Raw genomic sequence first — 16272 nt, 5'->3', positions numbered from 1 at the left:
AAAAGGACATTGTTGAGGTTGTCGCCATTTTTGGGGTAACGGGTGATAAATGTTCGGCACTTTCTCCGTATTTTCCATGTATTTACGCCATTTATTGCTGATAATATTCTGCATAGAGCGGCGCTCCGGGATAACGGCGACTATAAATCACGTAGGGAAATCAAACACTGAGGAGAAGGCGCCGGAGGAGCGCTGCACTACAGGGGGGCCATGACGCCTGAACCTCCAGGGGCCACATCCGGCTGCCGTGATATCCGGAATAGAAGCTGCAGGAGGACGCAGGTGGAGCAGTATTTGTTGCAGCGTCTCCAGGCTCTGCCGATGATCCCCCCTCCCCCATAGAAGTTTCCTCCTTGGCAGCCGTTACATAAGAGTTACAGTATCTGTTGTCATAGCAACAAGTGTCCTCCGGATCACCAGCTGACGGAGAAGAATCGCGATTCCGGGAGAAGTCGCAAATAATTGGGGGGAGGGGAGGTCTTCCCAGATAAACGATGAGACTGGATCTCCTGGGATCTTCTGCAGATGCCGGCGAATGATGAGGATCCGGATCAGCGACAAGCCCACTGGTCCGACAACCCCCCAAATACTCAGAGACAGCCCCCCAAATACTCAGAGACAGCCCCCCAAATACTCAGAGACAGCCCCCCAAATACTCAGAGACAACCCCCCAAATACTCAGAGACAACCCCCCAAATACTCAGAGACAGCCCCCCAAATACTCAGAGACAGCCCCCCAAATACTCAGAGACAGCCCCCCAAATACTCAGAGACAACCCCCCAAATACTCAGAGACAGCCCCCCAAATACTCAGAGACAACCCCCCAAATACACAGAGACAACCCCCCAAATACTCAGAGACAACCCCCCAAATACTCAGAGACAGCCCCCCAAATACTCAGAGACAGCCCCCCAAATACTCAGAGACAGCCCCCCAAATACTCAGAGACAACCCCCCAAATACTCAGAGACAGCCCCAAAAATACTCAGAGACAGCCCCCCAAATACTCAGAGACAACCCCCCAAATACTCAGAGACAACCCCCCAAATACTCAGAGACAGCCCCCCAAATACTCAGAGACAGCCCCCCAAATACTCAGAGACAGCCCCCCAAATACTCAGAGACAACCCCCCAAATACTCAGAGACAGCCCCCCAAATACTCAGAGACAACCCCCAAATACTCAGAGACAGCCCCCCAAATACTCAGAGACAACCCCCCAAATACTCAGAGACAGCCCCCCAAATACTCAGAGACAGCCCCCCAAATACTCAGAGACAACCCCCCAAATACTCAGAGACAGCCCCCCAAATACTCAGAGACAACCCCCAAATACTCAGAGACAGCCCCCCAAATACTCAGAGACAACCCCCCAAATACTCAGAGACAGCCCCCCAAATACACAGAGACAACCCCCCAAATACTCAGAGACAGCCCCCCAAATGCTCAGAGACAACCCCCCAAATACTCAGAGACAGCCCCCCAAATACTCAGAGACAGCCCCCCAAATACTCAGAGACAACCCCCCAAATACTCAGAGACAACCCCCCAAATACTCAGAGACAACCCCCCAAATACTCAGAGACAGCCCCCCAAATACTCAGAGACAACCCCCCAAATACTCAGAGACAGCCCCCCAAATACTCAGAGACAGCCCCAAAAATACTCAGAGACAACCCCCCAAATACTCAGAGACAGCCCCCCAAATACTCAGAGACAACCCCCAAATACTCAGAGACAGCCCCCCAAATACTCAGAGACAACCCCCCAAATACTCAGAGACAGCCCCCCAAATACACAGAGACAACCCCCCAAATACTCAGAGACAGCCCCCCAAATGCTCAGAGACAACCCCCCAAATACTCAGAGACAGCCCCCCAAATACTCAGAGACAGCCCCCCAAATACTCAGAGACAACCCCCCAAATACTCAGAGACAACCCCCCAAATACTCAGAGACAACCCCCCAAATACTCAGAGACAGCCCCCCAAATACTCAGAGACAACCCCCCAAATACTCAGAGACAACCCCCCAAATACTCAGAGACAGCCCCCCAAATACTCAGAGACAGCCCCCCAAATACTCAGAGACAACCCCCCAAATACTCAGAGACAGCCCCCCAAATACTCAGAGACAACCCCCCAAATACACAGAGACAACCCCCCAAATACTCAGAGACAACCCCCCAAATACTCAGAGACAGCCCCCCAAATACTCAGAGACAGCCCCCCAAATACTCAGAGACAGCCCCCCAAATACTCAGAGACAGCCCCAAAAATACTCAGAGACAGCCCCCCAAATACTCAGAGACAACCCCCCAAATACTCAGAGACAGCCCCCCAAATACTCAGAGACAACCCCCCAAATACTCAGACAGCCCCCCAAATACTCAGAGACAACCCCCCAAATACTCAGAGACAGCCCCCCAAATACACAGAGACAACCCCCCAAATACTCAGAGACAGCCCCCCAAATACTCAGAGACAACCCCCCAAATACTCAGAGACAGCCCCCCAAATACTCAGAGACAGCCCCCCAAATACTCAGAGACAACCCCCCAAATACTCAGAGACAACCCCCCAAATACTCAGAGACAACCCCCCAAATACTCAGAGACAGCCCCCCAAATACTCAGAGACAACCCCCCAAATACTCAGAGACAGCCCCCCAAATACTCAGAGACAGCCCCCCAAATACTCAGAGACAACCCCCCAAATACTCAGAGACAACCCCCCAAATACTCAGAGACAACCCCCCACTGGGGGCTCAGTGTGACAAACAGCTACGGGTCCCCCAGATCCCGGCCGTGGAAGGAGAAGTGGGAATAACATATCATGGAGTCATCATTTATAGCCACTGCACCTGATGGAACAATCACTCTGCTCATCCTGCGCCTCCTGCTTCATGAATAGAATGTCAGAACTATAGTGAAGACTGACACATGCAAAGCCGAATAATAAAAGACTCCACACAGAAGACGACTCCGCGCACCAGATTCCCAGAGCACCGTGCCGTTCAGGACTCTAAGAGAGTTGGGTGAGGACTGGGAAATAATCACTCCCCGTGTACAGAGAAGCAAACAGAATAAACGTCTCCGCGGCCGATTCCTCAGGAAGATACATACGTTTTATTATCCGTGACCGCGGTGTTACTACGGCAGCGCCAATCCCTGCGTGGAGCTACCCGGGTGATGAGTTCTATAAACCCCGCGGAGACCTCAACGCCCGCGATTATTCACAGCACGAAAATAATGTCACCCGACACGAAGAATCTCGTCTCAATTATAGCGAACAACGCCGGAAAAGGGTCTCAGAGAATCACCTCTAATAAACCAGTATACAGGACAGGAGGAGCGGTACTGTGCAGTGTCCATATATACAGATACTGAGAATTACACCCAGTATACAGGACAGGAGAAGTGGTACTGTGCAGTGTATATATATACAGATACTGAGAATTACACCCAGTATACAGGACAGGAGAAGTGGTACTGTGCAGTGTATATATACAGAATAATACAGATACTGAGAATTACACCCAGTATACAGGACAGGAGAAGTGGTGCTGTGCAGTATCTATATATACAGAATAATACAGATACTGAGAATTACACCCAGTATACAGGACAGGAGAAGTGGTACTGTGCAGCGTCCATATATACAGAATAATACAGATACTGAGAATTACACCCAGTATACAGGACAGGAGAAGTGGTACTGTGCAGTGTCCATATATACAGAATAATACAGATACTGAGAATTACACCCAGTATACAGGACAGGAGGAGCGGTACTGTGCAGTGTCCATATATACAGGATAATACAGATACTGAGAATTACACCCAGTATACAGGACAGGAGGAGTGGTACTGTGCAGTGTCCATATATACAGAATAATACAGATACTGAGAATTATACCCAGTACACAGGACAGGAGAAGTGGTACTGTGCAGTGTATATATATATACAGAATAATACAGATACTGAGAATTACACCCAGTATACAGGACAGGAGAAGTGGTACTGTGCAGTGTATATATATATATACAGAATAATACAGATACTGAGAATTACACCCAGTATACAGGACAGGAGAAGTGGTACTGTGCAGCGTATATATATACAGAATAATACAGATACTGAGAATTACACCCAGTATACAGGACAGGAGAAGTGGTACTGTGCAGTGTCCATATATACAGAATAATACAGATACTGAGAATTACACCCAGTATACAGGACAGGAGAAGTGGTACTGTGCAGTGTATATATACAGAATAATACAGATACTGAGAATTACACCCAGTATACAGGACAGGAGAAGTGGTGCTGTGCAGTATCTATATATACAGAATAATACAGATACTGAGAATTACACCCAGTATACAGGACAGGAGAAGTGGTACTGTGCAGCGTCCATATATACAGAATAATACAGATACTGAGAATTACACCCAGTATACAGGACAGGAGAAGTGGTACTGTGCAGTGTCCATATATACAGAATAATACAGATACTGAGAATTACACCCAGTATACAGGACAGGAGGAGCGGTACTGTGCAGTGTCCATATATACAGGATAATACAGATACTGAGAATTACACCCAGTATACAGGACAGGAGGAGTGGTACTGTGCAGTGTCCATATATACAGAATAATACAGATACTGAGAATTATACCCAGTACACAGGACAGGAGAAGTGGTACTGTGCAGTGTATATATATATACAGAATAATACAGATACTGAGAATTACACCCAGTATACAGGACAGGAGAAGTGGTACTGTGCAGTGTATATATATATATACAGAATAATACAGATACTGAGAATTACACCCAGTATACAGGACAGGAGAAGTGGTACTGTGCAGCGTATATATATACAGAATAATACAGATACTGAGAATTACACCCAGTATACAGGACAGGAGAAGTGGTACTGTGCAGTGTCCATATATACAGAATAATACAGATACTGAGAATTACACCCAGTATACAGGACAGGAGAAGTGGTACTGTGCAGTGTATATATATATATATATATATATATATATATATATATATATATATATATATATATATATATACAGAATAATACAGATACTGAGAATTACACCCAGTATACAGGACAGGAGAAGTGGTACTGTGCAGTGTCCATATACACAGAATAATACAAATACTGAGAATTACACCCAGTATACAGGACAGGAGAAGTGGTACTGTGCAGTGTCTATATATACAGAATAATACAGATACTGAGAATTACACCCAGTATACAGGACAGGAGAAGTGGTACTGTGCAGTGTATATATATACAGAATAATACAGATACTGAGAATTACACCCAGTATACAGGACAGGAGAAGTGGTGCTGTGCAGTATATATATATACAGAATAATACAGATACTGAGAATTACACCCAGTATACAGGACAGGAGAAGTGATACTGACAGGAGAGAGCTCAGCCCTATATAACTGAAGAGAAGGGAGAGCCTGCAGCTTACACATAGTGAAAGGATGAGCAGGAGAGGGGAAAGTGCAGCCCAATATAACTGAAAAAGAGGGAGTCGGCAGCTTACACACAGTGAGAGGGTGCGCAAGAGAGGGGAGAGCCCAGCCCTATATCACTGAAAAGAAGGGGGAGCCGGCAACTTATATATATCGAGAGGATGAGCATTAGAGGGGAGAGCCCAGCCCTATATAACTAAAGAAGAGTGTGAGCCTGCAGCTTACACACAGTCAGAGGATGAGCAGGAGATGGGAGAGCTCAACCCTATATAACAAAAGAAGAGGGAGAGCCTGCAGCGTAAACACAGTAACGTGATGAGCAGGAGAGGGGATAGCCCAACCTCATATAACTGAAGGTGAGGGAGAGTCTGCAGCATATACACAGTGAGAGGATTAGCAGGAGAGGGGAGAACCCAACCTCATATAACTGAAGGTGAGGGAGAGTCTGCAGCATATACAAAGTGAGAGGATTAGCAGGAGAGGGGAGAGATCAGCCTTATATAACTGAAGAAGAGGGAGAGTCTGCAGCTTACACACAATGAGAGCATGAGCAGGAGAGGGGAGAGCTCAAATCTATATAACTTAAAAGAAGGAAGAGCTGGCAACTTACACATAGTGAGAGGATGAGCAAGTGAGGGAAAAGCCCAGCCCTATATAACTGAAGAAGAGGAAGAGCCTGCAGGCTTACACATAGCGAAAGGATGAGCAAGAGAGGGGAGAGCCCAGCCCTATATAACTGAAGAAGAGGAAGAGCCTGCAGGCTTACATAGTGTGAGGATGAGCAAGAGAGGGGAGAGCCCAGCCCTATACAATTACAGAAAGAGAGAGCCTGCAACTTACACACAGTGAGAGGATGAGCAGGAGAGGGGAGAGCCCAGCCCTATACAATTACAGAAAGAGAGAGCCTGCAACTTACACACAGTGAGAGGATGAGCAAGAGAGGGGAGAGCCCAGCCCTATACAATTACAGAAAGAGAGAGCCTGCAACTTACACACAGTGAGAGGATGAGCAGGAGAGGGGAGAGCCCAGCCCTATATAACTGAAGAAGAGAGAGAGAGCCTGCAGCTTACACACAGTGAGAGGATGAGCAGGAGAGGGGAGAGCCCAGCCCTATATAACTGAAGAAGAGAGAGAGAGCCTGCAGCTTACACACAGTGAGAGGATGAGCAGGAGAGGGGAGAGCCACGCCCTATATAACTGAAGATGAGGAACAGCCTGCAGGCTTACACATAGTGAGAGGATGAGCAAGAGAGGGTAGAACCCAGTCCTATATAACTAAAGAAGAGGGAGAATCTGCAGCATACTCACAGTGAGAGGATGAGCAGGAGACAGGAGAGCCCAGCCCTATGTAACTGAAGAGGAAGAGCCTGCAGCTTACACACAGTGAGAGCATGAGAAAGAGAGGGGAGAGCACAGTCCAATATAACTCAACAAGAGGGAGAGCCTGCAGCTTACACACAGTGAGAGGATGAGCAAGAGAGGGGAGAGCCCACCCAATATAACTAAAGAAGTGGGAGGGCCTGTAGCTTACACACAGTGAGAGGATGAGCAGGAGAGGGGAGAGCCCAGTCTTATATAACTGAAGAGAAGGGAGAGCCGTCAGCTTACACACAGTGTGACGATGAGCAGGAGAGGGGAAAGCACAGCCCAATATCAATGAAGATGTGGGAGAGCCTGCACCTTTCACACAGTGAGAGGAGTGGCAGGAGGGAGGAGAGCTCCCCACTCTATGTAAGCAGTGCTGTATGCTGCTTCGTCTCTTGATCTGCTGGCTCTCCTGTGTGTTTCTTACTGTGTGAGTCTCTGTTCACACTACACGCTGTGTTTCTGAATAAAAGCTTCTTTTTTTCTTCTTTACTAACAAGCAGAGGAGGCATTTTGTGTTGGCTGGTGGCAGTTGGAGAGTGGAGCTGAGCATGTGCGACCTACCTCATTCAGCTCAGGAGCACATGCACATTAGTATACCCCGTGATCACCAGGGGGCGCCATTATAATGAAGCAAAGGGTATGTCTTGCAATTGTAGCATTTTTGTAACAAATGGTAAAATAGAAAACTACTATAAAATCTAATACTGGGACTTCCCCTTTAAGAGGCCTGCGCCATGTAATAAATTATCCGCATCTCGCTCCTGCAGGCTTCATACTAAAAGTGACGACGTATAAAACGCCATTCTTAGTAAATCTGCCCCTATAAATGCTTCAAGTTGAAAATATGGGACCGTCAGTATAGAACTGGATAAGTATGTACCCACATCCTTCACCACATTTTTTACCAGCACACAGCTGTGGGAGGAGCCTCCGCAGATCACATGACACCAGCACACAGCTGTGGGAGGAGCCTCCGCAGATCACATGACACCAGTACACAGCTGTGGGAGGAGCCTCCACAGATCACATGACACCAGCACACAGCTGTGGGAGGAGCCTCCGCAGATCACATGACACCAGTACACAGCTGTGGGAGGAGCCTCCACAGATCACATGATACCAGTACACAGCTGTGGGAGGAGCCTCCGCAGATCACATGACACCAGTACACAACTGTGGGAGGAGCCGGCACAGATCACATGACACCAGTACACAGCTGTGGGAGGAGCCAGTGCAGATCACATGACACCAGTACACAGCTGTGGGAGGAGTCAGCGCAGATCACATGACACCAGTACACAGCTGTGGGAGGAGCCAGCCCAGACCACATGACACCAGTACGCAGCTCACCTGATTAATAATGTAGATGCCGTATTCCACTTTCTGGCGGCGCAGGATGGGGTGGATATAGTGGAGCCAGTACTTGAGGTGATGGTCCCGGTGTCGGAATGGAATGATAATCGCCACTCTGTCTTTGGGTTGACAGTCTCGTGGCGTGTATCTCCCGCCCTCCGTCACGTCAGGGTTCTCTCGCTGCACCCGCTCCATACTCATGGGGGAACTAAACTCGATCAACAGGCGGCCGACTGAAAGGAGAGAGGGGAACACAATGGTGACCATCCAGAGACAATCACACCCAGCATGGATGACAATCCCCCATTACTACCCTCACCATCCAGAGACAATCACACCCAGCATCTATGACAATCCCCCCATTACTACCCTCACCATCCAGAGACAATCACACCCAGCATGTATGACCATCCCCCCATTACTACCCTCATCATCCAGAGAGAGAATTGCTCGGGCAGAGGAGTAGTACTATTAATATTTACATCACCGTTTTTGTCTCTTCCTACAATTCCAGCAATTACTACTACCCCTCCTCCATACAGAGCGTGGGCCTCATTCCGCCTGTACCCCTGAGCTGCAGGTCTGGGGAGCCCCCGGAAATCATCATCTGCAGCGGAGTCGTTATACCTGCATATAACCAGCAATCTCCGCGTAGTGAGAAGCGGCGCCTGTGTTCTTGTAAGGCCACGTTTTATACTATAATGTAATCATGGAGTGTACACTGGAGGATAGAATAGCGTGGTAGACGGCGCTAATCTGTCCTCCCAAAAAAACGTATGGTAACAGCGGTCAAAAGAAATCAGAAGTGAACTCTTTAGGAACAGGTTTTCCACTATATTTATCACCTGTCCACAGGATCGGAGATATAAGAAGGAACGCCCGGAGCTCCACCGATCACTAGAACGGGGGTCGGGACTGTACGCGGCTGTCTCCAGCGACCCCATAGACGAAGCGGCAGCGAACATGATGACCGCTGCTCCAGTAAAAATCCTCCTGACTATCGAGCAAGGAGCAGGAACAAGGATCAGGACCCCCGTTCTAGTGACTGGCGGGGACCCCAGAAATTATTTATTCATCACATAAATTGTGGATAAGTGATAAATCTGCCTCGTGGAAAAATCCCTCTAATGTCTATAGTAACAACCGAGCAATGCGATTTTTTCTTATTTAATAGCGTATACACTGAGTAGTGAGCAGAAACGGTATGTGAACAGGGCCTAAGAGACGCTCTATCCTGTACTGATCCTGAGTTATATCCTGTATTATACTCCAGAGCTGCACTCACTATTCTGCTGGTGGAGTCACTGTGTACATACATTACATTACTTATCCTGTACTGATCCTGAGTTATATCCTGTATTATACTCCAGAGCTGCACTCACTATTCTGCTGGTGGAGTCACTGTGTACATACATTACATTACTTATCCTGTACTGATCCTGAGTTACATCCTGTATTATACTCCAGAGCTGCACTCACTATTCTGCTGGTGGGGTCACTGTGTACAAACATTACATTACTTATCCTGTACTTATCCTGAGTTATGTCCTGTATTATACTCCAGACCTGCACTCACTATTCTGCTGGTGGAGTCACTGTGTACATACATTACATTACTTATCCTGTACAGATCCTGAGTTATATCCTGTATTATACTCCAGAGCTGCACTCACTATTCTGCTGGTGGAGTCACAGAGGACATACATTACATTACTTATCCTGTACTGATCCTGAGTTATATCCTTTATTATACTCCAGAGCTGCATTCACTATTCTGCTTGTGGAGTCACTGTGTACATACATGACATTACTTATCCTGAGTTACATCCTGTATTATACTCCAGAGCTGCACTCACTATTCTGCTAGTGGTCACTGTGTACATACATTACATTACTTATCATGTACTGATCCTGAGTTATATCCTGTATTATACTCCAGAGCTGCACTCACTATTCTGCTGGTGGAGTAACTGTGTACATACATTACATTACTTATCCTGTACTGATCCTGAGTTATATCCTGTATTATACTCCAGAGCTGCACTCACTATTCTGCTGGTGGAGTCACTGTGTACATACATTACATTACTTATCCTGTACTGATCCTGAGTTATATCCTGTATTATACTCCAGAGCTGCACTCACTATTCTGCTGGTGGAGTCACTGTGTACATACATTACATTACTTATCCTGTACTGATCCGGAGTTACATCTTGTATTATACTCCAGAGCTGCACTCACTATTCTGCTGGTGGAGTCACTGTGTACATACTTTACTTATCCTGTACTGATCCTGAGTTATATCCTGCATTATACTCCAGAGCTGCACTCACTATTCTGCTGGTGGAGTCACTGTGTACATACATTACTTATCCTGTACTGATCCGGAGTTACATCTTGTATTATACTCCAGAGCTGCACTCACTATTCTGCTGGTGGAGTCACTGTGTACATACATTACATTACTTATCCTGTACTGATCCTGAGTTACATCCAGTATTATACTCCAGAGCTGCACTCACTATTCTGCTGGTGGAGTCACTGTGTACATACATTACATTACTTATCCTGTACTGATCCTGAGTTACATCCTGTATTATACTCCAGAGCTGCACTCACTATTCTGCTGGTGGAGTCACTGTGTACATACATTACATTACTTATCCTGTACTGATCCTGAGTTACATCCTGTATTATACTCCAGAGCTGCACTCATTATTCTGCTGGTGGAGTCACTGTGTACATACATTACATTACCTTATCCTGTACTGATCCTGAGTTATATCCTGTATTATACTCCAGAGCTGCACTCACTATTCTGCTGGTGGAGTCACTGTGTACATACATTACATTACTTATCCTGTACTGATCCTGAGTTACATCCTGTATTATACCCCAGAGCTGCACTCACTATTCTGCTGGTGGAGTCACTGTGTACATACATTACATTGCTTATCCTGTACTGATCCTGAGTTACATCCTGTATTATACTCCAGAGCTGCACTCACTATTCTGCTGGTGGAGTCACTGTGTACATACATTACATTACTCATCCTGTACTGATCCTGAGTTACATCCTGTATTATACTCCAGAGCAGCACTATGCACTATTCTGCTGGTGGAGTCACTGTGTACATACCTTACATTACTGATCCTGTACTGATCCTGAGTTATATCCTGTATTATACTCCAGAGCTGCACTCACTATTCTGCTGGTGGAGTCACTGTGTACATACATTACATTACTTATCCTGTACTGATCCTGAGTTACATCCTGTATTATACTCCAGAGCTGCACTCACTATTCTGCTGGTAGAGTCACTGTGTACATACATTACATTACTTATCCTGTACTGATCCTGAGTTATATCCTGTATTATACTCCAGAGCTGCACTCACTATTCTGCTGGTGGAGTCACTGTGTACATACATTACATTACTTATCCTGTACTGATCCTGAGTTATATCCTGTATTATACTCCAGAGCTGCACTCACTATTCTGCTGGTGGAGTCACTGTGTACATACATTACATTACTTATCCTGTACTGATCCTGAGTTACATCCTGTATTATACTCCAGAGCTGCACTCACTATTCTGCTGGTGGAGTCACTGTGTACATACATTACATTACTTATCCTGTACTGATCCTGAGTTATATCCTGTATTATACTCCAGAGCTGCACTCACTACTCTGCTGGTGGAGTCACTGTGTACATACATTACATTACTTATCCTGTACTGATCCTGAGTTATATCCTGTATTATACTCCAGAGCTGCACTCACTATTCTGCTGGTGGAGTCACTGTGTACATACATTACTTATCCTGTACTGATCCTGAGTTACATCCTGTATTATACTCCAGAGCTGCACTCACTATTCTGCTGGTGGAGTCACTGTGTACATACATTACTTATCCTGTACTGATCCTGAGTTACATCCTGTATTATACTCCAGAGCTGCACTCACTATTCACTTTGCTTGTTTTTATAGGTCAGATGTTACTTTAACGTCTGCAGTGAAATATTAAAACGTTTACTTCTAAATAATTTCGGTTTGTGGCATTTTTTTTCCGTCTTAGGAATTGGCGTATTTTCTGGCGTTTTTCCCACGCTTCTAAATAGGACTTAAAAAACGCATTTACCTCATGTTTTAAAATAAAAAAACGCTAGAAGAAACGGTGCGTGGAGGAGGCGTCGCAGTTACATGTTTCGGCTGTAAACTCCAGATATAATCTATATATAAACTCCACTGTCATTCAGTCTCGTTACAGGACATTATATAGAGATTATATGCGGAGGTTACAGTGACGCTATACCTTTAAATGTCCCCATCATGTGATCGCCTCCCAGGCTAGATGAGCGGGGGATATGGGGTCACACAAGCTGCTTAAAGGAATGTTCCTGTTTTCTGTATGTAAAGCTTCGTCGTCGTAGAATAAAAGACTTCGGGGCAGAATGATTATTACTGTCTGAAATGTCGACCAGACGAGCAGAAGATGCGCTGAATCTGCCGCACACTTTTCTATGCGTCGCCCCCCGTCCGCTGCGCCGTGCGGCACTATAACTGTGGTGGAGAGAAATAATAAACGTGGAGCAGTTCAGGACTCACGCGCCGCCTTTATGGGGCCCAAAAAGTATCTAAAACACATAATAAGTGACGGCGCGTACGATAGATTGGCGGCACGACTTCACTCAGAATTCTGGCGCATTTCGTATTTAACTTAGTAAATCTGCAGTTTTGTGTTTCAATTCATTTCTGCTTGCTGTCAGTGAATGAGAACAGTTTTGTTTACATCCAAAAGCTGGAAACCTATCCTGATCTAATAATTCTCCAAGCTGAGTGTTTGTTACAATGTATCAGTGTAGGTAATCAGCCGGAAGTCCAGGACAGGTGAAGGATTTGTGCTGCACTGATACACTGTGACATGTTTCTTACAGAACGCTCTCCACTTACCGAGCCCGGGCGGGGAGTCTGGACATGGAGGAAGGGGCTTCTCAGTGACCGTCTGATTAGGATCCACCTTGGCACTAGCAGTGAAGGTGTCACCCGCGGACGTGGCGGCGGGGGCGTAGCTGTGGACAGTCCCATTGGGTCTGGTGCAGTTGTAGTACGGGTGAACCCGGGAAGAGTTCCTGATATTGAAGCGATTAAAGAAGTCCAAGCGTTGGGCGTAGACGTCAAAGTAGAGGATCATAATAATGACAAAGTGCACGAGGCACAGGAGGAGGACGGCTTTACAGATCCTCTCTAGAGTGACACCCAGCAGCAGTCTGGTCATCTTCTGAAGAGGGGGTATGAAGACAGGGCACCATGTGCCCCCCAGAGGTGGGAGCCCAGCAACGTCCGCAAGAGGTGCAAGATCTGGAGAGGAGAACACAAAACAAGGACATCGTTACCGGCAGTCCGTCTACATGAGAAGCATCATCTTATACCAGCTGTACCTATAGAATATATATATATACCACAAAATGCCCAGGTTATACCAGCGGTACATATATAATTATATACAGGAGATACCCAGGTTATACCAGCATGCTCCATATCACTATATACAAGAAGATGTGTAACTTATACCAGCTGTACATATATCATTATACACAGAAGACACCCAGGTTATACCCGCATGCTCCATATCACTATATACAAGAAGATGTATAACTTATACCAGCTGTACATATATATTTATATACAGAAGATACCCAGGTTATACCAGCATGCTACATATCACTATATACAAGAAGATGTATAACTTATACCAGCTGTACATATGTAATTATATACAGAAGATACCCAGGTTATACCAGCATGCTCCATATCACTATATACAGAAGATACCTAGGTTATACCAGCATGCTCCATATCACTATATACAAGAAGATGTATAACTTATACCAGCTGTACATATATAATTATATACAGAAGATACCCAGGTTATACCAGCATGCTCCATATCACTATATACAAGAAGATGTATAACTTATACCAGCTGTACATATATAATTATATACAGGAGATACCCAGGATATACCAGCATGCTCCATATCACTATATACAAGAAGATGTATAAGATATACCAGCTGTACATATATAATTATATACAGAAGATACCCAGGTTATACCAGCATGCTCCATATCACTATATACAAGAAGATGTATAACTTATACCAGCTGTACATATATAATTACATACAGGAGATGCCCAGGTTATACCAGCATGCTCCATATCACTATATACAAGAAGATGTATAACTTATACTAGCTGTACATATATAATTATATACAGAAGATACCCAGGTTATACCAGCATGCTCCATATCACTATATACAAGAAGATCTATAACTTATACCAGCTGTACATATATAATTATATACAGAAGACACCCAGGTTATACCAGCATGCTCCATATCACTATATACAAGAAGATGTATAACTTATACTAGCTGTACATATATAATTATATACAGAAGATACCCAGGTTATACCAGCATGCTCCATATCACTATATACAAGAAGATGTATAACTTATACCAGCTGTACATACATCATTATATACAGAATATACCCAGGTTATACCAGCATGCTCCATATCACTATATACAAGAAGATGTATAACTTATACCAGCTGTACATACATCATTATATACAGAAGATACCCAGGTTATACCAGCATGCTCCATATCACTATATACAAGAAGACGTATAACTTATACCAGCTGTTCATATATAATTATATACAGAAGATACCCAGGTTATACCAGCATGCTCCATATCACTATATACAAGAAGATGTATAACTTATACCAGCTGTACATATATAATTATATACAGAAGATACCCAGGTTATACCAGCATGCTCCATATCACTATATACAAGAAGATGTATAACTTATACCAGCTGTACATATATAATTATATACAGTAGATACCCAGGTTATACCAGCGTGCTCCATATCACTATATACAAGATGTATAACTTATACCAGCTGTACATATATAATTATATACAGAAGATACCCAGGTTATACCAGCATGCTCAATATCACTATATACAAGAAGATGTATAACTTATACCAGCCGTACATATATAATTATATACAGAAGATACCCAGGTTATACCAGCATGCTCCATATCACTATATACAAGAAGATGTATAACTTATACCAGCTGTACATATATAATTATATACAGAAGATACCCAGGTTATACCAGCATGCTCCATATCACTATATACAAGAAGATGTATAACTTATACCAGCTGTACATATATAATTATATACAGAAGATACCCAGGTTATACCAGCATGCTCCATATCACTATATACAAGAAGATGTATAACTTATACCAGCTGTACATATATAATTATATACAGAAGATACCCAGGTTATACCAGCATGCTCCATATCACTATATACAGGAAGATGTATAACTTCTACCAGCTGTACATATGTAATTATATACAGAAGATACCCAGGTTATACCAGCATGCTCCATATCACTATATACAGGAAGATGTATAACTTATACCAGCTGTACATATATAATTATATACAGAAGATACCCAGGTTATACCAGCATGCTCCATATCACTATATACAAGAAGACGTATAACTTATACCAGCTGTTCATATATAATTATATACAGAAGATACCCAGGTTATACCAGCATGCTCCATATCACTATATACAAGAAGATGTATAACTTATACCAGCTGTACATATATAATTATATACAGAAGATACCCAGGTTATACCAGCATGCTCCATATCACTATATACAAGAAGATGTATAACTTATACCAGCTGTACATATATAATTATATACAGTAGATACCCAGGTTATACCAGCGTGCTCCATATCACTATATACAAGATGTATAACTTATACCAGCTGTACATATATAATTATATACAGAAGATACCCAGGTTATACCAGCCTGCTCCATATCACTATATACAAGAAGATGTATAACTTATACCAGCTGTACATATATAATTAAATACAGAAGATACCCAGGTTATACCAGCATGC

At 44.3% G+C, this 16272-nt stretch overlaps 1 protein-coding gene across 1 annotated transcript in view; it reads right to left on the bottom strand.

The window, feature by feature from the left end:
- The window catches only part of B4GALT2 (beta-1,4-galactosyltransferase 2), a 34091-nt gene extending 20494 nt beyond the window's left edge, over positions 1-13597 (bottom strand). Inside the window, exons 1-2 of the mRNA XM_075848999.1 lie at positions 13194-13597; positions 8232-8467 (exon numbers count right to left, since the gene is read on the bottom strand). Coding sequence (XP_075705114.1) covers positions 8232-8467; positions 13194-13518 — 561 coding nt within the window. The 5' untranslated portion in view covers positions 13519-13597. The remainder of the gene's footprint in view (positions 1-8231; positions 8468-13193) is intronic.
- Between the last annotated feature and the right edge of the window lie 2675 nt (positions 13598-16272).

The sequence above is a fragment of the Rhinoderma darwinii genome, unplaced genomic scaffold, assembly GCF_050947455.1.
Source record: "Rhinoderma darwinii isolate aRhiDar2 unplaced genomic scaffold, aRhiDar2.hap1 Scaffold_611, whole genome shotgun sequence".
In the NCBI taxonomy this organism is placed as follows: Eukaryota; Metazoa; Chordata; class Amphibia; order Anura; family Rhinodermatidae; genus Rhinoderma; species Rhinoderma darwinii.
Note: the sequence above shows the minus strand (reverse complement) of the source record. Positions and strands in the feature narration are given on the sequence as shown.